The sequence below is a fragment of the Apium graveolens genome, chromosome 2 (assembly GCF_009905375.1).
Source record: "Apium graveolens cultivar Ventura chromosome 2, ASM990537v1, whole genome shotgun sequence".
In the NCBI taxonomy this organism is placed as follows: domain Eukaryota; kingdom Viridiplantae; phylum Streptophyta; class Magnoliopsida; order Apiales; family Apiaceae; genus Apium; species Apium graveolens.
Genome location: NC_133648.1, coordinates 252,604,655 through 252,629,621, shown reverse-complemented (window position 1 = coordinate 252,629,621; position 24,967 = coordinate 252,604,655). Strand labels below are relative to the sequence as shown.

Below are 24,967 nucleotides of genomic sequence, written 5' to 3'. Positions count from 1 at the left end.
ATTGCTCGATGGCGGAAGTAATTTGCAAGAATTTATGTGGCATTGCTCTCAATACCTTTTAACAACATACGCCTCAGCCATTTCATCACCCAGGGTTCGTATGTTTGTTACTAGTCCATTTAATTTTAGGCAAAAAATCGTCGAGAGATTCACCTTCCTTCATAATCATTGCTTCAAACTCTGATCTTAGAGTTTGAATTCTAGCCGCTTTCACCCGTTCTGCTCCCTGACAAAGCACCTTCACTGCTTCCCAGGCCTCCTTCGCGGTTTCTTTCTCCGCTATCGACAAAAGAATATCCTCAGGGATTCCCTGATAGATAACAGCCAACGCCATCTTGTCTTTCTTTTCTTCAACAACAGCTTTCGGGTCCTTTGGTGACACTGCCACCCATATTCCATGTGCATCCATACACGCCTTCATCTTCAAGGCCCACACCGTGTAGTTCCCCCTTGTCAACATGGGATAATTTAATCCCACCGTGCTCTCCTTATTTTTCTCGGTCTCCATTGTTCTTGGTCTAGGCATACACTTGGGCATCCACCAGATGTGTGTAGCTCTGATACCAAGATGTTGCAATATAAACAATTTTATGAATGAAAACTAAGAGAAACAGAGATATGCTGGAACTCACTATTTTATTTCAAAGAGAACATAACATGTAAATAGAAAGAGCGTACAAAAGATAAGCTGGAAATAGGAACTAATGCAACAGCTTTCCTAATAACAATATGCCACTACGGATTATTCCACTACTTCTCCTACAAACATGTTAATGCTGAATGACCAAGTCCCATGTATCAAACAGTGCTGCAAACCAGCAACACCAGCAACAAAATAATACACCTTGGCAAATATAGTTTAGATTAATAATGCCAACATCCCTTTCCCAACTCAGTTGGATTATGCAAATCACGAATAATTTGCATAATTGGCTCTTGATATGAAATCATCATTGACGAACCATCAAATGACCTATAATAAGGTGTATCATCATCTCTAAAACCATAATTTCCTATTGATTTCCTTCAGTATCTACACGGATGTGTATAGTGATCTGCTTGAACTACTATTTTCACCCAAATACAGACTTTTTGATGATGATGTGGAGTATATATATGTTCTAATTTTTGGATGGTTCCGGTAGTAAGGTCCATGTGGAGCTTTATATGGAAAAAACATGGACCTTACTACCGGAATCATCCAAAGATTCGAACATATGTATACTCCACATCATCATTAACAATTGGAGTAAGACCAAAATTGTTTGTCGTAGAATTCAAAACTCTACGTAACACTTTCAACTTGTACAAATTCTGATCAATAAATAGTTTTGCATATAAAAGATCCAATAATCCTATAAATTTTAATTTGAAGAGCAATTTCACAAATCAAATATGATATTTATCATAAGTGGAACCAATAACGCTATTATAAATAATTTTACCATCGTAATAAGAACAACACATCACATAATTTGAACTAGAACCAGAAGCCATAATTACGATAATCAACTTTTAATCAAGAAACCATGATTTATACACACAATTCGGGAAAATAGTTATATAAATTTTGACTACCATTAAGAACTCACATGATATGTTCAGTTGAATCTAAGCACGCGAACAAATTGTATATACGGTATACTTGCGACATAGATATAAATTTTGTGTTGATGTAATGGGCCGTCAAAGAAAGAATAGACAAGTTTGGATTTTTTATATCCACAATTCACATTTGTGATTTGTGTGACGCCCTCAATCACGGGGTTAGAAAATGAGAACCCACACATCATTAAACTAACAATAAATAAGCATAAACCCCGTTTAACTATTAACAGGATCTAAACAGGATTAAGTTTGAGACAAGACATAACTATCAACCAGTAAATATTATTACAACCCAAAATAATATATAATTTACACAATATATTATTTTGGGTTGTAATAATATTTACTGGTTGTAATAATATTTACTGGTTGTTTATATCCTATTAATAATTAATCGGGGTTTATGCTTATTTATTGTTAGTTTGATGATATATAGATACTCATTTTCTAATCCCGAAATTGAGGGCGCCACAATTTACGTGTATCAAAGCGCATCTAGAGTATGCGTAGGCGGGGACGTATACTTATACGTGTACCAAAAGCGCATCTAGAGTATGCGTAGGCGGGGACGTATACTTATATGTCATATGCGTCCACGGCCTCACATCTCCTGGTTACATATATGACTTTTTTAACCTTTTCTTATCAGCATGCGTACAGGTGCCCCGCATATTTTGTATGTGTAGTCCTTTACGACTAATTTTTGCTTTTTTTTGTATTTTGAAAATTTTAAAAATAAAAGCTAATTCTCCGCAGTATCAATATACGTGGGCTCTATTTCGCATAACATTGGTGCGCGTAAGTTTTCTTGATGTATTTTTTTTTAATTTTAGAAATTACAAATAAAGGTTGCGCACTATTGTTATGCGTATACATGCCGTCACATATTTAGTTTAAAAAAGTCGAATCACTAATTCAGAAATAAACACAAGTTAGTCATATTTAGTACGCGTCTCTTGTATTGGTTTTAAAGGAATAGTAGTATATAGCACATGAATTATACATATCGAGGGTTCGAATACCCAATCCTCTTGACAGTGATCATTTCGGGCAATTCCACCCCAAATTTCGTTATTTTGGGCTTTAACCCGTAAACAAATATCTATTTCAAAAATAAGTGATTCTGTTATTGTTTGAGTTTCTAACAAAACGGGTAAAAATTGCCAAAACCCTTTTATAGAGTGGCAAAAAGTATAACTTTTACTTCCTTCGTACCACCGAGATGTTTACATTATAATTCAATACGTATTTCGAAATTTTTATAAATTATAGTTTCATAATATTTTTTGAAATTTTTTTTTTGAATAAAAGTTTAAACATAAAACTTTTATTCAAAAAAAATTAAAAAAAAATATTGTAAAACTATACTTTAAACGAACATTAAAAAGTGTGTCGAAAAATAACGTAAACAATCCAATTCAGTGGGACGGAGGGAGTAATTGATAAACAAATTTAATATTTATATCAATTAAATCTTAAATTTCAAACTTTAATTTAATATAAATATTAAAAAACAAATATATGTATAAATATAATTTTTTATACCGCAATTTACGTTAGAAAAAAATCAACAGCATTCATTTGGCGCCCGATTAATAAAAAAATAAATACATACAGTACACAGAGCCCACAAAAACAATAAAATACCCAACGCCCACCCCTGCGTGTCTCTGAGTCTTATCTTTTTCTTTCCCTCCGTCATCAATGTTGTATACATACGTACACAAATACAAGTGACAATTCAGAGTACCCAGTTGTAGTTGTGAAGAGCCCTCAGTTTGGATTTTAATCTCCCCTGTCTTAAGATTTAAGGTATGCCCATGTCTTTTTATTATTGGATAAGTTAAGGGGTAATCTCATTTCTAACTAAACTCTTATACATCTGTAATATAACATGTAATGTATTATTGCATTCATTTGTATGGTTTATGTGTTATATAGTTCTGCAGGGGAGGGGAATGGAGATGATTTTAGAGGCTAGAGATGCTGGGGAGTGGGCTTATAGAGGAGAAGGCGCTGCTAATCTTGTTCTTTCTTACACTGGATCATACCCTCCTTTTGTAATCCCTCTCTCTCTCTCTCTCCCTCTCTCTTTCCTCTCTCTCTCTCTCTCTCTCTCCCCCATTTGACCTCTGTCCCCTGTTTTCAATGTTATTTTGTGTGTATTCAATCTAGAGTCTCTTGGGTATTATTTTTATCTTGCAAGTCAATACTAGGTGGAAAATTTATAAAATTTAATAAATTTGACGGAATTCAATTGGGATTTCAGTCTTTAAAAAATTTCTTGGTAGTCAATCGGGATGGTATTACAAAAGATTTTAAATGTGTTTACTATTCCATACGCAACAAGGAATTATTACAAAAAAACGATTAGTGTCCAGTTAGGATATTAAAGTACCGTCAACTTTGGTGGTATCAAAAAGTATTTAGCTTTCATGAGATGGTGGATTTTGTAGGGTTTAAAAGTTTTATCTTTTCAAAAAGAGATATGGCATCTGCCCAAGTGGTATTGACTCTTTATAGAATCAGAATATTTTATGCAGTCATTAGATCCATAGATTATTATATTCATCAGTTATTATTATTATTATTATATTTCAATTTATGAATTAACTAACTCCACCCCAGGTATGGGAATAAATGTACGGGGCGATGCCACTAGAGCAAGAGGTCTTTTGTATATCGTATATCCTTGGCAATTCTGAATCATTACTTCGGCTAGTCACTAGCATATTCTGTTAGAAGATCTCATGTTAAGGCATGTTAAGGTAAACAGCTCATCTTAAGATGTTAGGGGAAGGCCCCAACTGGATCTTGTGTTATATTTTATATTCTAACATATTCAAATCCTTTGCAATTCATTGTATAGGTTGGGAAAGTATTGCGTGTGCGGAAGATAACTGAAAATGGGGCAGAATATGATAATGGACTCTCTGGCCTAAGCAAGCATGAGTGCTTACTTTGGGATGAACTTATATCGGCCCCATCCAGGGAAATGGCTGAGCACCTGTATGTAAAGAATGTTATGAGACCTCTGCTAGGTTCCGATTATGTTGAGTCTGGGGTATGTGTTGTTATAGCATCATATCTCTTGTGCATTTCTAATATCTATTTATCCTGCTTAATATCCTGATCATATGTTGTTTCATTCAAAAAAAGCATCACATAGATATTGCTGCCTCTTGCCTGCGACCAATTATTTAAATATATGCATTAAATTTATTGTTACAGTCTCTACCATCTATTAATTATGATAGGACATAATAAAGATCTCTGCACAGCATTAGCTATAGGTTACTCTTATATAGTTCACTTGTTTGAGTGATTTTTATTGCCCTTCTTAAGCCCCATTCATGTTAATGGTACTTATATAATTTCTTTTATGAGCTATATGAGCTATACTTGTGGCCTATTCACGTTAATAGTCCGGAAAAGCTATAATAATTTCTTTTAATGCAATATCACCCATTGTTTCTCCTCCAGAATGCATCGTTTGATTCTGCACAAATGGTTTTTTTCAAAGTTCTGTAGTCTTGTATCAAGAGTCCTCATGTTGTTCCTTTTTATACTGGGTAGGTCCGAGTACTTGTGGGCAAGGGATTTTTGGAGTCTGTTGAAAGTAATATTCTTTCTAAGCGTCCTTCATGGCGAGTCAATGATGCAAGACCAACACAGAATGTGTTTCTGCTCTTCTTCTACCTGATCTCTCACATTTTCCTGGCAGTAAGTACCATCTCTGAAATATATTTGATGCAAATAACTATGCTTGTCTATTTAAGGAAACAAGACACCTTAATACCCTATCACTTGCCGCCTTAATGGTGATTTTTTCTCTAACCTAATTAAACCCAAGGTATCATGATCTTGGAATCGAATTTCACCTGGATTTGAAAATTGTTCTTAATGGCTACTTTATAATTACCTTGTGGTGTATGTGTTGTACCTCAGTTAACATACATCTGATGCATGCTTCTTTAGGTGGCTTTCAAGAGTCATCCACTAGTTTGCAGTCTAAAGAAAGAAGTAGTGGGTTACTTGCTCATGAAACACAGTTTTATGGGCATATATTTATTGTAGTATTACATGGAAAAATTATTGAAGAAAACATGAAGCTGATTCTCCTTTAATACAGTTAACAATTTTTTTAAATCTTATCTTCACAAGCGAGGCAACATATTTTGACTTTCATACCAACAGTCCAATTCAAGCTTTTACATTTCCCTTAATGATAACCTATGGATGTTGATTAGATTGTTGTCCTATAATCTATAAGTACGTGTCTGAGTTCTGAGGGTTGTAAGTTGTTTGAATGTTATATTGAAACAACTAAATGATTTACGGTCTTCATGCTTTTATATAATGATTGTTCGTAACAGAAATTTATCTTTACCTTTTTCTCAGGTGTTCTTAATAAAGAATTCTGCATAACTGTTGAGATAAAGGTTCTACCCCCTTCTGTTAATGTTCTTTTCTAATAATTTCTTTTGAATGTTTTGAGTAAGAGGCAGTTAAAAGGATACACAAAGATTAAGTATATCTTACTTTTCTCATTATATTCTTGCTCACTCAAAGCAGCCCAAATGCGGATTTCTGCCAGTTTCAGATTTGATAGCTGAGGAAAATTCTGTTAAAAAGAGCATAAGCCGATTTAAAATGCATCAGGCACTGAAATTCCATCAGGGGAAGGTATTTGTCTATCCTACTACTAAATTTTTAAGACCAGTCCACTATTTGTTGGATGCTTGTATAAAAATTATTATCAATCAGCATTTAGTACATTTCTTGGTTAAATAGTATATTCTTCACCACTGATGTCATTTAAATCTGTTTTTTATGTGTTGTTGCTCTCGTGTGGAAGATTGTTTAGCACTTGATTTAATTATACCTTCTTCAACATTCAAAAATTTGTTTCAGATATCGGAAGTAAGCGAATACGATCCGTTGGATCTGTTCTCTAAATCTATAAAGAGAGTAAATAAAGCTGTGAAGGACCTTTTTCTTACACCTCAGAACAATTTTCGGGTATTTTAAATGGTTCTCTCCTATATGGGGGCTTAGGTGGTAGCCCAAGCAGCAAGAGCTATCTGACTAGGGAAACGTTTGAAGATGTACTGAAATGTGTGATTCAATCAGACAATGGCAATCGTACAACAAAGTTCCTGGATCTTGTTGCTGAGACAGTTTCAGATCAAGACTATTAGATAGGCTCCTAAAAGCCCAGATGCTTGATACGCTTGACATTGAAGGGGCAATTCATGCATATTATAATGTTGTTTCCCAGTCTTGTAAAGTATGCAGCAAATTCGGGAAGTAGAAGAGAAACTGTCAGAAAGATATTCCCATATTCATTCAGATCCATACAGTAAAAGCTTAAAGATTGTGAAGGACTATCTGACTGCTGCAACTGCAAAGGACTTGAGTACGATGATAAGTTTTAGACCCACTGAAAACAGAGACATGGAATCTTTGGATGATACTGTTGTACTAAAATCGACTAGACAAAGCTTTCAATACAAGGTATGTGTCACAACTGATCTCAGATTCTCACCGTTCTGCCTTCTCCTAAGTTAATGCACAAATCCTCTCATCCTTTATCATTTGTTTTTTGAAGCAAAAGCATGTAAACATTAGTCGCAGATACTATGGAATAATGCAAGACAATGCAAAGTGCTTTTTAATTTATTAATGGTCTAGTGATCCATCATGACCTTTACACTATCAGGAGCTCAAATCTTGATTCCCCCTGCTGATGTTATTATCTACTACTGCACTCGTTAGTATTTCCTATTTTAAGACAATGGAATATTGCTAATATGGCATTGTCTTATTTTGTTGATATAGTTACTAAATTTGTTAATTCACAGGCATCTTTTCTTGACCTGGATAGAAAACCTCTAACGAAGATGGAATACTATTATGAGTTAGACCAGAAAATAGTTCGCGCTTATTCTCAGATATCTAAAGTCAAGGATAATCCAGGTAAAAGCTGCGAAATTGAATAGACCTGGTCCTTGTCCATGGACAATATAGTAGGTTGCATTTCAAGGCTTCTCCGCTATGTTTTTCAAACACGTTTATATTATGCATGTGCATATTTCTCATTTTTCATCAAAGAACTTAAATGTACCGTGAGGTTCTTAGCCAAGTTTCTTATCGAAGTATCACTCTGAAGGTCTGTATTTTAGACTTACACAACCTAAAATTATCATTTTTTTCACTTATACACATTATGTCGTAGTTTGCTGCTCTATATTTGTTCTAATAAACCTTTTTCTTCTATTTTATTAGTGTGCCAACAGAAATAATCTGATAGTGTAACTTCCCAACTGATCCTCATTCCGTCTTTTGCTGTAGTTGTGGTAGCTTGATCCACAAGGAGATAGGGATGAGTCAGATGGTGAGTAGGGATGAATCAGATGATTCTTTCAGAGCAAGCAGGAGCTACAATGTCAAACATTTAAAGTGCAACTGAGATGTCTCTTCATACTAGCTGCTCTGACATTTAATTTATGTTGTCTATAGAACTTGGTTTTGCTTAGAGGCAAATGCCATAATGTACACCTAAACTTTAATAAGTCGCTGTTCACTGTATAACATTTATTCCAAATTATCCAAGTTTTAGAATAATAATATCACCCATAATATTTCATATGTTTAGCTCTGTTATAAGATTTATAGTTTTCAGTGTATTGTCATTATTATGTAAAAAAGCGTAACGATTGTTTATTTTACAATTTACTGATAGTATTTCCTCGGTCATCAAAACGCAGCCTCCAGGATTAAGAATTTGTATGCATGATTTGTAAGGGAGCCTTCATATATAGATTTGGCTGTGTTTACGGTCACGTAATAAAACTAGAACACAGATACGTTGTAATACGAGTTTATGTATCATCATCTGCCTTGTCATTATATTAGTTGATTCTTGAGATTTAAATTGAGCTGCTGTGCCTAGACAACAAATCTGGGCAGCTATCTATGTATATTCAACTCTTTAGGCGTAGGTTCAAGATGTTTATATTTCAAAAGATCAAAATTCCACAAACAAGAGTAGATTAATATGATTATTAAAAGCAGAAGCCATAGCAATCAACGGGATGTGACATGAAATTAACAGTAGCACTAATATATGTCCATCATAAAGGATTATTTACAGTTTACACTTTACAGAATATTCACAACTGTTTTACATATACATACAACGGGTGCACACATATATATTCATTATATAGTTAATTTGCCAGAGGAAGCAGGTTACTTTGAACAATGGGTTCTATGTACATAGTCTTCAACCCTGCATACATGGTACAAGCAAGATAGCTATATATATTAGTCTTCTTTAAACCAAAAAGCACAAGTCTGTAGAAATGAGAATAGGTCCCCTTGTGTAGCATTCAACTATGGTACCTATAAAGACAAAAATATACCTGCTAAGCCCAGTTCTTCTTTGATCTGAATTGGCTGAGTTTATCCCGCCACTGAGCTGTAAAAGATCATTAAAACTCTTGTGAAATTTTCAAAGACAAGATAAGGAGTTTATCTTGAACCTGGCCGATGTATTCGCTCGGCAAAGAAAGAAGCACAAAAAAACAGTGCCATATCAAACTAAATGTGGAATCAGCACATTTAATTTTAAAGCTTTAATTGGTCACTAATATGTTCGAAATGCAATAAAATATGAACCAAAAGTGTCCTAAAGAGCATGTTTCGATTTATTTATCATGTTCACATTTGATGTTTACAGAATTTAATAACCCTGTGAATCCCCGTAATTAACAGAGATGAGGGAACCAGATAAGAATCTGAACCAAAGGTGTTCGAAATGCAATAAATATAAACCACAAGTGTCCTAAATAGCATGCTTTCTATTTATTAAAAACACCAAAACTCGTATCTACTTCGTAGAACATGAGATATTGCGCTCACATTTGATGTTTAATGAATTAATAACCCTGATAATTCCCATGATTCAAAAGAGATGAATGAACCAGATAGTTGAAGCATGTAGAAGTTCCGGAAGAATGCAAAAACTTACCAGCATCACTATAGCGTTCCTCAATGGCAGCTTTCAGCATGTTGCACACAAGATCAAATTCCTTAGTTTCAACACAAGGCTGGCCATTGGGCCTGAAAACATAGTATACATGATAAGAAAAGAAATTATCAGCTAGAGTTCCTTTCCTTCCCGAAAACTGGAAGGGTTATTTCAACTGCATGTCTTATAATTTATTGACAATCAATTTTAAGGAATCAGTGTCTTGATAAATCACAACATTCCTATTAAAAATTTTGGGTGGAAGTTTTTCAAATCGTAGCATACAGCCACTTACGGGCCTTTTCCAAAGAATTTTTCGTCGGCTAAACAATGTGAGCCATACCTGTCCAGTTCTGTGAATATTAAGCCATCTGAAGAACCAGGTATTGAAATTTTGCAGGCTCAATTATTTCATTCCATCACTATAAGCCAAAAACTTGTTTACTTGTATTGGCACCTGAAAAAAAATCAAAATATAAGAACAAAGGTTGGATGGATAGTCTTGGTCTAGGATTTAGGAATTGAACATATATGAACATCATCTCCTAATTAATGGTGTGACTAAAATGATCTACCCGCCTACCACCAATGCACACATGCAAAAAAAAAGTGCATATGCATGCATATCCAAAGGTACCACTAAAGGGCTCTTAGCCTAGAGGCATCGGCCTCATCCTATTTACGGGAATTCAAGGTTCACATGCTGTCAAAGTCAAGGTCGATGTGTGTGGTCAACTATTAAAAAATGGAAAAGGTACCTTGCATCTCACTGCAATGTTGATTGCATCCGAAGGTCTAAGGTCAAAGCTAATATTTTCTGTTTCGTCATCTACCTGGGGTAAGGAAAACATCTGTCAGATAATCAGCTTTCCAAAACAAAATCATGAATGGACATTCGTAACAAATAGTGTTGTGTTTCAGGAGTTTGCCTTTGTTAAGTACAACCGTGAAAAATATGCCTCATGTATTCTCTTTGTGACTCGAACAAGTTCACCTGTATAATAACAAAAACGATTCATCTAACGAAGGGAAATGTTCTCTATTTTGTTAGAATTAGACGATTTATAATTTTATCTATAGCTCAAGAGCTTGAGCTTGACACAAATTAAATAAAACTTACTGAGTATCCCATTTTGTCAATCATTTCTTTAACTACTTGATACATGGTAGGCCTCGCCTGAAATAGAAAATTTTACAAATTCCAAATTTAAGTTTAAAATTAACAATTATCCAGAACATCAACTGACACCAGACAAGCTTAGTGATAGAAATAGAAGTGATGCATACAATTTGGACGCTGCGCATGGCTGCCATGAGCAATGCACTTGGCATCTCCACTGCAATAGAAAGCAAGTGATTGGAAGCCGAAAGAAAAAGTCAATAGTTGACCTTAAATTATTAATCATAAAAATAGAATAGGAACACATCCCTATATTCTGAAAGAGAAAAATTGCAAAGGAACACATACACACGATAATTGGGAGTAGTAGACCAGTTCCATCTTCCATTTTTAGCACAATTGCGGGAATGAGGGGCATAATCAGGAAGATGGCACTCCATGAGGGTTGTTATGGGCACATCTTAAATGCCTGCCAATCTCTCCTCTTGATCATGAAACCATCGGCACTGCTCTTCACCTCAACTGTCTCGAAAAATGTCAAACATTCATATCAATTATTTGTCATTGTGTTTTACTGCTTCACATATTAAGTACATAATGACTTCTCTCTTACATGTTAGAATAACTGGTTAACGAACCTAAAAGCAACTACATAATTATTCAACAAGTTGCAAAACCCTTGATTAATTCTGTACGCTTAATGTCTTTCTGCATAACCACTTGATTTGGAACTTCTTCGTTGTAATCTTTGTGAATGTACACAACCAACTTCACTAAGAGCTAGTTCAAAAGAGCAAGTCGCTATCACAAGATTCAGCATTTTCCCTCAGAAGTTAAACACAGACAAGACTCTATGTTGCAGTAATTCCAAGACAGTAATAGGTACAGAGCAAGTCGCTATCACAAGATTTCAGCATTTTCCCTCAGAGTTAAACACAAACACAGACAAGACTCTATGTTGCAGTAACTTGATGACAGTAATAGGTAACCGAATAAAGAGCAACTTCCGGTACGACAGTTAATTTATAAAGTACGATTTCAAGTCTAATTTATGTGTAAAGCAATGGTGGAATATTATTAAATTAATTCCATGAATGGGTCCAGCTAAGAGCTCACCAGCTTCGACAACACTTGAGTTCACATAATCTGCATCGTTCTCATTAAAATTTCAGCAGTACTACCATTACCATTGGATGATGAGCTGAAATACACTTCACTACCTTCCCCTTCTGGAATCGCTGTTGATTACCCACATTAATCCTACTGCCACTGAACCCTTTGAACCCCAGAACCCACTTCTAAGAACTCTATTTTCATTAGAGGTCCATTTACCGGTAGCATATAAGCTCCAGTTTGTTTTAAATGGACTGCTGCCGGGCAGATAACAGGTCCTTGTACAGAACTCATATTATTTCCTGTAAATTCATAAAAAAGGGCATGAGTAAAATTTTGTCACGCAATATATACTGATTCAAGAGAAAATTTGGAAATTTTAACAGAAATAACACACTGCATTAATTGTTTTTTCTGGTTACATCTGCAATTAGGTACTGAAGCATCTTTCGAATCATTAACAATATTTTCACGCAAGTGATTCCGATGTATCCGATAGATACTTTAATATTAATATACATATGGCAAGCTACACTATCAACCATATTAAATTTTATATAATTACATAAAAAAGTATTAAAATTCACATAAAAAGTCTATATAACATCAAATTAGCATATGATACATAAGTAATCTATTATATGAACCATGGATATGAATATGATCTGTTTATATATCATGATCACATAGCTCAAATAACTACATAATCTCCTTCGATATCTTTAAAAAGACTGCACAAATTAAAACCATTGTAAACAATTAAATATATCAAATGACAGACCTGAAGATCACACTGTCTTGTACAAGCAGTTTCAGATTTATAACCTTGAGATCGAGTAAACTATAGCTACTAAAAAGACAATATATCGAAACGAGCACTCTATTCAATTTTTAACTAGGTCAAATGTGTTGAAAGATTACTTGTAAACATATAAATGAAGACTTGATTCCGTGTGCGTAGTTACGTAATTACTATCGAAGCAAATACAGTCAACAACTTGTTCAGTTAGGCAATTCGGAGTGTTTTTCAATGAATACATTTGTAAGTTACATTCTTATTAATCGTATCGTATCGAATAAGGCTACATACAACAGTATTGAAATGGTCATCAAATCAAACTTGTAATATAAACATCCGAAATCTAACAACACGAAACACGTACATGATCTAACAAAAAGAGGTCAAGAACAAATAAAAACAGTATGATCGGTTAATATATCATGATCATACACAACTTACACACTCAATTTGAAAACAATCATTAAAAATGAGTAAAATGAAATAGATCATAATAAAATAAGTCAAATTAAAAAAATTAAAAACAAAAAGAAGACCTGAGATGAAAGGCTGTTGTATGAGCAAGTCCTAGATCAGATAAGAAAAATGATGATTAAGAGGATGAATATAGAAATAGGATAATAAGTTAAGTGTGTATATACATAGGGTTAATATTTAAATGTGTGTGTGTGTGTGTGTGTTTTTGTTTGGATAAGAGGGGGAGGAGAGGATTGTTGTGGTGGGAGGAGCAAGGCAGGATAAGAGATTTTTTTAGGCTGCCTTTCTCAATTATATACCAAAGTCCAAAGAGAGAGAGTAGAGAGAGAGCATTTTAATCAACACGAGAGAGAGAGAATAATATACTTAATATTTTATTGTTATAAATCGGATATTTTATTCACATCAATAATTCTACAAGAATATTTTATCCTTTCTTTTTTTCTTCTTGTTCTGTATTCTCTTTCCCTGACAGTTTATGTTATGTAAACTAATTTTTTTTAAGGTAATTTTTGAAAACATTGATTTCATTTCAAATTCAGAATTTCAATTTCAAATCTTTTGCATAGAAATTCGAAAAATTGAATTTCAAAACTTGTTTTTTGGATTTTTCTAAATTGAAATATATTTTTTTATTTTATCGGAAATTGAAATATAATTTAATATATATTTCAGGTAAATTGTTATTTATTTTTTTTATCTGAAAATTGTAATATTTAATTTTTTAATAAAAATAATATATTTCAAATTTTAGAAAAAATCCAAAAAAACAAAGTTTGAAATTCAATTTTCGAATTTCTATGCAAAAGATTTGAAATTGAAATTCTGAATTTGAAAATGAAATCAATGTTTTCAAAAATTACCTTAAAAAAAAAATTAGTTGGACATAAACATAAACTGTCAGGGAAAGAGAATACAGAACAAGAAGAAAAAAAGAAAGGGATAAAATATTCTTGTAGAATTATTGATGAATAAAATATCCGATTTATAACAATAAAATATTAAGTATATATTCTCTCTCTCGTGTGATTAAAATGCTCTCTCTATACTCCTCTCTTTTGGACTTTGGGTATATAATTGAGAAAGGCAGCCTAAAAAAATCTCGTATCCTGCCGCTCCCACCACAACAATCCTCTCCTCCCCTCTTATCCAACAAAAAAACACACACACACACACACACATTTAAAATTAACCCTCTATATACACACTTAACTTATATCCGATTCTCTATTCATCTCTTAATCATCATTTTTTATATGATCTAGGACTTGCTTCATACAACAGCCTTTCATCTCAGGTCTTCTTTTTGTTTTTAATTTTTTAATGGACTTATTTTATTATGATCTATTTTCATTTTACTCATTTTAAATGATGTTTTCAAATTGAGTGTGTAAAGTTGTGATGATCATGATATATTAACGATCATACTGTTTTTATTTGTTCTTGACCTCTTTTTGTTAGATCATGTACGTGTTTCGTGTGTTAGATTCGGAGTGTTTATATTACAAGTTTGATTGTGACCATTTCAATACTGTTGTATGTAGCCTTATTCGATACGATACGATTAATAAGAATGTAACTTACAAATGATTCATTGAAAAACACTCCGAATTGCCTAATGAACAAGTTGTTGACGGTATTTGCTCGATATGTAATTACGTAACTACGCACACGGAATCAAGTCTTCATTTATGTTTACAAGTAATCTTTCAACACATTTGACCTAGTTAAAAATTGAATAGAGTGCTCGTTTCGATATATTGTCTTTTTAGTAGCTATAGTTTACTCGATCTCAAGGTTATAAAATCTGAAACTGCTTGTACAAGACAGTGTGATCTTCAGGTCTGTCATTTGATATATTTAATTGTTTACAATGGTTTTAATTTGTGCAGTCTTTTTAAAGATATCGAAGGAGATTATGTAGTTATATTGAGCTATGTGATCATGATATATAAACAGATCATTTCATATCCATGGTTCATATAATTAGATTACTATGTATCATATGCTAATTTGATGTTACTATAAGACTTTTTTATGTGAATTTTATACTTTTTTATGTAATTATATAAAATTTAATATGGTTGATAGTGTAGCTTGCATATGTATATATAGATTAAATATCTATCGGATACATCGAATCACTTGCGGTGAAAATATTGTTAAATGATTCAAAAGATGCTTCAGTACCTAATTGCAGATGTAACCAGAAAAAAAATTAATGCAGTGTGTTATTTCTGTTAAAATTTCCAAATTTTCTCTTGAATCAGTATATTATTGCTTGACAAAATTTTATCATGCCCTTTTTTTATGAAATTTACAGGAAATAATATGAGTTCTGTAAAAGGACCTGTTATCTGCCCGGCAGCAGTCCATTTAAAACAAACTGGAGCTTATATGCTACCGGTAAATGGACCTCTAATGAAAAATAGAGTTCTTAGAAGTGGGTTCTGGGGGTTCAAAGGGTTCAGTGGCAGTAGGATTAATGTGGGTAATCAACAGCGATTCCAGAAGGGGAAGGTAGTGAAGTGTAGTTTCAGCTCATCATCCAAGGTAATGGTAGTATGCTGAAAATTTAATGAGAACGATGCAGATTATGTGAACTCAAGTGTTGTCGAAGCTGGTGAGCTCTTAGCTGGACCCATTCAGGAAATTAATTTAATAATATTCCACCATTGCTTTTACACATAAAATTAGACTTGAAACGTACTTTATAAATTAACTGTCTGTACCGGAAGTTGCTCTTTATTCGGTACCTATTACTGTCATCAAGTTACTGGCAACATAGAGTCTTGTCTGTGTTTGTGTTTAACTTCTGAGGGAAAATGCTGAATCTTGTGATAGCGATTGCTCTGTACCTATTACGTCATTGAATTACTGCAACATAGAGTCTTGTCTGTGTTTAACTTCTGAGGGAAAATGCTGAATTTGTGATAGCGACTTGCTCTTTTGAACTAGCTCTTAGTGAAAGTTGGTTGTGTAGCATTCACAAGATTACAACGAAGAAAGTTCCAAATCAAGTGGTTATGCAGAAGACATTAACGTACAGAATTAATCAAGGTTTTGCAACTTGGTTGAATAATTATGTAGTGCTTTTAGGTTCTGTTAACCAGTATATTAACATGTTAGAGAGAAGTCATTATGTACTTAATATGTGAAGCAGTAAACACAATGACAAATAATTGATATGAATGACATTTTCGAGACAGTTGAGGTGAAGAGCAGTGCCGATGGTTTCATGATCAAGATGAGAGATGGCAGGCATTTAAGATGTGCCCATAACAACCCTCATGGAGGCCATCTTCCTGATTATGCCCCTCATCCCGCAATGTGCTAAAAATGGAAGATGGAACTGGTATACTATCCAATTATCGTGTGTATGTTTCCTTTGCAATTTTCTCTTTCAGAATATAGGGATGTGTTCCTATTCTATTTTATGATTAATAATTTAAGGTCAACTATTGACTTTTTCTTTCGGCTTCCAATCACTTGCTTTCTATTGCAGTGGAGATGCCAAGTGCATTGCTCATGGCAGCCATGCGCAGCGTCCAAATTGTATGCATCACTTCTATTTCTATCACTAAAGCTTGTCTGGTGTCAGTTGATGTTCTGGATAATTGTTAATTTTTAAACTTAAATTTGGAATTTGTAAAATTTTCTATTTCAGGCGAGGCCTACCATGTATCAAGTAGTTAAAGAAATGATTGACAAAATGGGATACTCAGAAGTTTTATTAATTTGTGTCAAGCTCAAGCTCTTGAGCTATAGATAAAATTATAAATCGTCTAATTCTAACAAAATAGAGAACATTTCCCTTCGTAGATGAATCGTTTTGTTATTATACAGGGAAACTTGTTCGAGTCACAAAGAGAATACATGAGGCATATTTTTCAGGTTGTACTTAACAAAGGCAAACTCCTGAAACAAAACACTGTTACGAATGTCCATTCATGATTTGTTTTGGAAAGCTGATTATCTGACAGATGTTTCCTTACCCCAGGTAGAGACGAAACAGAAAATATTAGCTTTGACCTTAGACCTTCGGATGCAATCAACATTGCAGTGAGATGCAAGGTACCTTTTCCATTTTTTTAATAGTTGACCACACACATCGACCGACCTTGACTTTGACAGCATGTGAACCTTGAATTCCCGTAAATGATGAGGCCGATGCCTCTAGGCTAAGAGCCCTTAGTGGTACCTTTGGATATGCATGCATATGCTTTTTTTTGCATGGGGCATTGGTGGTAGGCGGGTAGATCATTTTAGTCACACCATTAATTAGGAGATGATGTTCATATGTTCAATTCCTAAATCCTAGACCAAGACTATCCATCCAACCTTTGTTCTATTTTGATTTTTTTTCAGGTGCCAATACAAGTAAACAAGTTTTGGCTTATAGTGATGGAATGAAAATAATTGAGCCTGCAAAAATTTCAATACCTGGTTCTTCAGATGGCTAATATTCACAGAACTGGACAGGTATGGCTCACATTGTTTAGCCGACGAAAATTCTTTGGAAAAGGCCCGTAAGTGGCTGTATGCTACGATTTGAAAAACTTCCACCCAAAATTTTTAATAGGAATGTTGTGATTTATCAAGACACTGATTCCTTAAAATTGATTGTCAATAAAATTATAAGACATGCAGTTGAAATAACCTTCCAGTTTTCGGGAAGGAAAGGAACTCTAGCTGATAATTTCTTTTTTATCATGTATACTATGTTTTCAGGCCCAATGGCCAGCCTTGTGTTGAAACTAAGGAATTGATCTTGTGTGGCAACATGCTGAAAGCTGACATTGAGGAACGCTATAGTGATGCTGGTAAGTTTTTGCATTCTTCCGGAACTTCTACATGCTTCAACTATCTGGTTCATTCATCTCTTTTGAATCATGGGAATTATCAGGGTTATTAAATTCATTAAACATCAAATGTGAGCGCAATATCTCATGTTCTACGAAGTAGATACGAGTTTTGGTGTTTTTTAATAAATAAAAGCATGCTATTTAGGACACTTGTGGTTTATATTTATTGCATTTCGAACACCTTTGGTTCAGATTCTTATCTGGTTCCCTCATCTCTGTTAATTACGGGGATTCACAGGGTTATTAAATTCTGTAAACATCAAATGTGAACATGATAAATAAATCGAAACATGCTCTTTAGGACACTTTTGGTTCATATTTTATTGCATTTCGAACATATTAGTGACCAATTAAAGCTTTAAAATTAAATGTGCTGATTCCACATTTAGTTTGATATGGCACTGTTTTTTTTTGTGCTTCTTTCTTTGCCGAGCGAATACATCGGGCCAGGTTCAAGATAAACTCCTTATCTTGTCTTTGAAATTTTCACAAGAGTTTTAATGATCTTTTACAGCTCAGTGGCGGGATAAACTCAGCCAATTCAGATCAAAGAAGAACTGGGCTTAGCAGGTATATTTTTGTCTTTATAGGTACCATAGTTGAATGCTACACAAGGGGACCTATTCTCATTTCTACAGACTTGTGCTTTTTGGTTTAAAGAAGACTAATATATATAGCTATCTTGCTTGTACCCATGTATGCAGGGTTGAAGACTATGTACATAGAACCCATTGTTCAAAGTAACCTGCTTCCTCTGGCAATTAACTATATAATGAATATATATGTGTGCACCCGTTGTATGTATATGTAAAACAGTTGTGAATATTCTGTAAAGTGTAAACTGTAAATAATCCCTTTATGATGGACATATATTAGTGCTACTGTTAATTTCATGTCACATCCCGTTGATTGCTATGGCTTCTGCTTTTAATAATCATATTAATCTACTCTTGTTTGTGGAATTTTGATCTTTTGAAATATAAACATCTTGAACCTACGCCTAAAGAGTGAATATACATAGATAGCTGCCCAGATTTGTTGTCTAGGCACAGCAGCTCAATTTAAATCTCAAGAATCAACTAATATAATGACAAGGCAGATGATGATACATAAACTCGTATTACAACGTATCTGTGTTCTAGTTTTATTACGTGACCGTAAACACAGCCAAATCTATATATGAAGGCTCCCTTACAAATCATGCATACAAATTCTTAATCCTGGAGGCTGCGTTTTGATGACCGAGGAAATACTATCAGTAAATTGTAAAATAAACAATCGTTACGCTTTTTTACATAATAATGACAATACACTGAAAACTATAAATCTTATAACAGAGCTAAACATATGAAATATTATGGTGGATATTATTATTCTAAAACTTGGATAATTTGGAATAAATGTTATACAGTGAACAGCGACTTATTAAAGTTTAGGTGTACATTATGGCATTTGCCTCTAAGCAAAACCAAGTTCTATAGACAACATAAATTAAATGTCAGAGCAGCTAGTATGAAGAGACATCTCAGTTGCACTTTAAATGTTTGACATTGTAGCTCCTGCTTGCTCTGAAAGAATCATCTGATTCATCCCTACTCACCATCTGACTCATCCCTATCTCCTTGTGGATCAAGCTACCACAACTACAGCAAAAGACGGAATGAGGATCAGTTGGGAAGTTACACTATCAGATTATTTCTGTTGGCACACTAATAAAATAGAAGAAAAAGGTTTATTAGAACAAATATAGAGCAGCAAACTACGACATAATGTGTATAAGTGAAAAAAATGATAATTTTAGGTTGTGTAAGTCTAAAATACAGACCTTCAGAGTGATACTTCGATAAGAAACTTGGCTAAGAACCTCACGGTACATTTAAGTTCTTTGATGAAAATGAGAAATATGCACATGCATAATATAAACGTGTTTGAAAAACATAGCGGAGAAGCCTTGAAATGCAACCTACTATATTGTCCATGACAAGGACCAGGTCTATTCAATTTTCGCAGCTTTTACCTGGATTATCCTTGACTTTAGATATCTGAGAATAAGCGCGAACTATTTTCTGGTCTAACTCATAATAGTATTCCATCTTCGTTAGAGGTTTTCTATCCAGGTCAAGAAAAGATGCCTGTGAATTAACAAATTTAGTAACTATATCAACAAAATAAGACAATGCCATATTAGCAATATTCCATTGTCTTAAAATAGGAAATACTAACGAGTGCAGTAGTAGATAATAACATCAGCAGGGGAATCAAGATTTGAGCTCCTGATAGTGTAAAGGTCATGATGGATCACTAGACCATTTAATAAATTAAAAGCACTTTGCATTGTCTTGCATTATTCCATAGTATCTGCGACTAATGTTTACATGCTTTTGCTTCAAAAAACAAATGATAAAGGATGAGAGGATTTGTGCATTAACTTAGGAGAAGGCAGAACGGTGAGAATCTGAGATCAGTTGTGACACATACCTTGTATTGAAAGCTTTGTCTAGTCGATTTTAGTACAACAGTATCATCCAAAGATTCCATGTCTCTGTTTTCAGTGGGTCTAAAACTTATCATCGTACTCAAGTCCTTTGCAGTTGCAGCAGTCAGATAGTCCTTCACAATCTTTAAGCTTTTACTGTATGGATCTGAATGAATATGGGAATATCTTTCTGACAGTTTCTCTTCTACTTCCCGGAATTTGCTGCATACTTTACAAGACTGGGAAACAACATTATAATATGCATGAATTGCCCCTTCAATGTCAAGCGTATCAAGCATCTGGGCTTTTAGGAGCCTATCTAATAGTCTTGATCTGAAAACTGTCTCAGCAACAAGATCCAGGAACTTTGTTGTACGATTGCCATTGTCTGATTGAATCACACATTTCAGTACATCTTCAAACGTTTCCCTAGTCAGATAGCTCTTGCTGCTTGGGCTACCACCTAAGCCCCCATATATGAGAGAACCATTTAAAAATACCCGAAAATTGTTCTGAGGTGTAAGAAAAAGGTCCTTCACAGCTTTATTTACTCTCTTTATAGATTTAGAGAACAGATCCAACGGATCGTATTCGCTTACTTCCGATATCTGAAACAAATTTTTGAATGTTGAAGAAGGTATAATTAAATCAAGTGCTAAACAATCTTCCACACGAGAGCAACAACACATAAAAAACAGATTTAAATGACATCAGTGTTGAAGAATATACTATTTAACCAAGAAATGTACTAAATGCTGATTGATAATAATTTTTATACAAGCATCCAACAAATAGTGGACTGGTCTTAAAAATTTAGTAGTAGGATAGACAAATACCTTCCCCTGATGGAATTTCAGTGCCTGATGCATTTTAAATCGGCTTATGCTCTTTTTAACAGAATTTTCCTCAGCTATCAAATCTGAAACTGGCAGAAATCCGCATTTGGGCTGCTTTGAGTGAGCAAGAATATAATGAGAAAAGTAAGATATACTTAATCTTTGTGTATCCTTTTAACTGCCTCTTACTCAAAACATTCAAAAGAAATTATTAGAAAAGAACATTAACAGAAGGGGGTAGAACCTTTATCTCAACAGTTATGCAGAATTCTTTATTAAGAACACCTGAGAAAAAGGTAAAGATAAATTTCTGTTACGAACAATCATTATATAAAAGCATGAAGACCGTAAATCATTTAGTTGTTTCAATATAACATTCAAACAACTTACAACCCTCAGAACTCAGACACGTACTTATAGATTATAGGACAACAATCTAATCAACATCCATAGGTTATCATTAAGGGAAATGTAAAAGCTTGAATTGGACTGTTGGTATGAAAGTCAAAATATGTTGCCTCGCTTGTGAAGATAAGATTTAAAAAAATTGTTAACTGTATTAAAGGAGAATCAGCTTCATGTTTTCTTCAATAATTTTTCCATGTAATACTACAATAAATATATGCCCATAAAACTGTGTTTCATGAGCAAGTAACCCACTACTTCTTTTCTTTAGACTGCAAACTAGTGGATGACTCTTGAAAGCCACCTAAAGAAGCATGCATCAGATGTATGTTAACTGAGGTACAACACATACACCACAAGGTAATTATAAAGTAGCCATTAAGAACAATTTTCAAATCCAGGTGAAATTCGATTCCAAGATCATGATACCTTGGGTTTAATTAGGTTAGAGAAAAATCACCATTAAGGCGGCAAGTGATAGGGTATTAAGGTGTCTTGTTTCCTTAAATAGACAAGCATAGTTATTTGCATCAAATATATTTCAGAGATGGTACTTACTGCCAGGAAAATGTGAGAGATCAGGTAGAAGAAGAGCAGAAACACATTCTGTGTTGGTCTTTGCATCATTGACTCGCCATGAAGGACGCTTAGAAAGAATATTACTTTCAACAGACTCCAAAAATCCCTTGCCCACAAGTACTCGGACCTACCCAGTATAAAAAGGAACAACATGAGGACTCTTGATACAAGACTACAGAACTTTGAAAAAAAACCATTTGTGCAGAATCAAACGATGCATTCTGGAGGAGAAACAATGGGTGATATTGCATTAAAAGAAATTATTATAGCTTTTCCGGACTATTAACGTGAATAGGCCACAAGTATAGCTCATATAGCTCATAAAAAGAAATTATATAAGTACCATTAACATGAATGGGGCTTAAGAAGGGCAATAAAAATCACTCAAACAAGTGAACTATATAAGAGTAACCTATAGCTAATGCTGTGCAGAGATCTTTATTATGTCCTATCATAATTAATAGATGGTAGAGACTGTAACAATAAATTTAATGCATATATTTAAATAATTGGTCGCAGGCAAGAGGCAGCAATATCTATGTGATGCTTTTTTTGAATGAAACAACATATGATCAGGATATTAAGCAGGATAAATAGATATTAGAAATGCACAAGAGATATGATGCTATAACAACACATACCCCAGACTCAACATAATCGGAACCTAGCAGAGGTCTCATAACATTCTTTACATACAGGTGCTCAGCCATTTCCCTGGATGGGGCCGATATAAGTTCATCCCAAAGTAAGCACTCATGCTTGCTTAGGCCAGAGAGTCCATTATCATATTCTGCCCCATTTTCAGTTATCTTCCGCACACGCAATACTTTCCCAACCTATACAATGAATTGCAAAGGATTTGAATATGTTAGAATATAAAATATAACACAAGATCCAGTTGGGGCCTTCCCCTAACATCTTAAGATGAGCTGTTTACTTAACATGCCTTAACATGAGATCTTCTAACAGAATATGCTAGTGACTAGCCGAAGTAATGATTCAGAATTGCCAAGGATATACGATATACAAAAGACCTCTTGCTCTAGTGGCATCGCCCCGTACATTTATTCCCATACCTGGGGTGGAGTTAGTTAATTCATAAATTGAAATAATAATAATAATAATAACTGATGAATATAATAATCTATGGATCTAATGACTGCATAAAATATTCTGATTCTATAAAGAGTCAATACCACTTGGGCAGATGCCATATCTCTTTTTGAAAAGATAAAACTTTTAAACCCTACAAAATCCACCATCTCATGAAAGCTAAATACTTTTTTGATACCACCAAAGTTGACGGTACTTTAATATCCTAACTGGACACTAATCGTTTTTTTGTAATAATTCCTTGTTGCGTATGGAATAGTAACACATTTAAAATCTTTTGTAATACCATCCCGATTGACTACCAAGAAATTTTTTAAAGACTGAAATCCCAATTGAATTCCGTCAAATTTATTAAATTTTATAAATTTTCCACCTAGTATTGACTTGCAAGATAAAAATAATACCCAAGAGACTCTAGATTGAATACACACAAAATAACATTGAAAACAGGGGACAGAGGTCAAATGGGGGAGAGAGAGAGAGAGAGAGAGAGGAAAGAGAGAGGGAGAGAGAGAGAGAGAGGGATTACAAAAGGAGGGTATGATCCAGTGTAAGAAAGAACAAGATTAGCAGCGCCTTCTCCTCTATAAGCCCACTCCCCAGCATCTCTAGCCTCTAAAATCATCTCCATTCCCCTCCCCTGCAGAACTATATAACACATAAACCATACAAATGAATGCAATAATACATTACATGTTATATTACAGATGTATAAGAGTTTAGTTAGAAATGAGATTACCCCTTAACTTATCCAATAATAAAAAGACATGGGCATACCTTAAATCTTAAGACAGGGGAGATTAAAATCCAAACTGAGGGCTCTTCACAACTACAACTGGGTACTCTGAATTGTCACTTGTATTTGTGTACGTATGTATACAACATTGATGACGGAGGGAAAGAAAAAGATAAGACTCAGAGACACGCAGGGGTGGGCGTTGGGTATTTTATTGTTTTTGTGGGCTCTGTGTACTGTATGTATTTATTTTTTTTATTAATCGGGCGCCAAATGAATGCTGTTGATTTTTTTTCTAACGTAAATTGCGGTATAAAAAATTATATTTATACATATATTTGTTTTTTAATATTTATATTAAATTAAAGTTTGAAATTTAAGATTTAATTTGATATAAATATTAAATTTGTTTATCAATTACTCCCTCCGTCCCACTGAATTGGATTGTTTACGTTATTTTTCGACACACTTTTTAATGTTCGTTTAAAGTATAGTTTTACAATATTTTTTTTTAATTTTTTTTGAATAAAAGTTTTATGTTTAAACTTTTATTCAAAAAAAAAATTTCAAAAAATATTATGAAACTATAATTTATAAAAATTTCGAAATACGTATTGAATTATAATGTAAACATCTCGGTGGTACGAAGGAAGTAAAAGTTATACTTTTTGCCACTCTATAAAAGGGTTTTGGCAATTTTTACCCGTTTTGTTAGAAACTCAAACAATAACAGAATCACTTATTTTTGAAATAGATATTTGTTTACGGGTTAAAGCCCAAAATAACGAAATTTGGGGTGGAATTG

At 33.9% G+C, this 24,967-nt stretch overlaps 1 protein-coding gene, 1 long non-coding RNA gene and 3 pseudogenes across 5 annotated transcripts; 3 read left to right on the top strand and 2 right to left on the bottom strand.

The window, feature by feature from the left end:
- Positions 1 to 3,244: 3,244 nt before the first annotated feature.
- Positions 3,245 to 8,238, top strand: LOC141708361 (inositol-pentakisphosphate 2-kinase-like; annotated as a pseudogene).
- Positions 8,239 to 8,644: 406 nt separating this feature from the next.
- Positions 8,645 to 13,361, bottom strand: LOC141708360 (bifunctional nuclease 1-like; annotated as a pseudogene).
- A 1,070-nt stretch (positions 13,362 to 14,431) lies between these two features.
- Positions 14,432 to 16,924, top strand: LOC141699924 (bifunctional nuclease 1-like; annotated as a pseudogene).
- A 1,006-nt stretch (positions 16,925 to 17,930) lies between these two features.
- On the top strand, positions 17,931 to 18,932 carry LOC141708359 (uncharacterized). The gene is made up of 3 exons (XR_012569449.1): positions 17,931 to 17,975; positions 18,532 to 18,587; positions 18,722 to 18,932. It is a non-coding gene; the product is annotated as an uncharacterized LOC141708359 (long non-coding RNA).
- A 431-nt stretch (positions 18,933 to 19,363) lies between these two features.
- Positions 19,364 to 24,378, bottom strand: LOC141708358 (inositol-pentakisphosphate 2-kinase-like). 4 transcript variants are annotated; one of them, XM_074511958.1, is made up of 9 exons: positions 24,204 to 24,376; positions 23,956 to 24,074; positions 22,955 to 23,149; positions 22,293 to 22,440; positions 21,574 to 21,614; positions 21,330 to 21,440; positions 20,496 to 21,101; positions 20,035 to 20,149; positions 19,364 to 19,660 (listed from the first exon to the last, which is right to left on the bottom strand). In XM_074511958.1, exons 2-9 carry the CDS (start codon positions 24,055 to 24,057, stop codon positions 19,647 to 19,649), a joined length of 1,332 nt encoding a protein of 443 aa, XP_074368059.1. In that variant the 5' UTR covers positions 24,058 to 24,074; positions 24,204 to 24,376; the 3' UTR covers positions 19,364 to 19,646. The 4 variants fall into 4 exon arrangements, with proteins under 4 accessions (XP_074368059.1, XP_074368060.1, XP_074368062.1 ...); XM_074511959.1 differs by having other exon boundaries at positions 23,956 to 24,066; XM_074511961.1 differs by lacking the exon at positions 24,204 to 24,376 and adding an exon at positions 23,260 to 23,389.
- Between the last annotated feature and the right edge of the window lie 589 nt (positions 24,379 to 24,967).

Coding starts and splice junctions, on each gene's coding strand:
- LOC141708358 (XM_074511958.1), bottom strand. CDS start 24,057: ATGGAGATGATTTTAGAGGCTAGAGATGCTGGGGAGTGGGCTTATAGA. Junction 21,615..22,292: donor TCTCTCACATTTTCCTGGCA/GTAAGTACCATC, acceptor CCTTTTTCTCAG/GTGTTCTTAATAAAGAATTC. Junction 21,441..21,573: donor GCATAACTGTTGAGATAAAG/GTTCTACCCCCT, acceptor CACTCAAAGCAG/CCCAAATGCGGATTTCTGCC.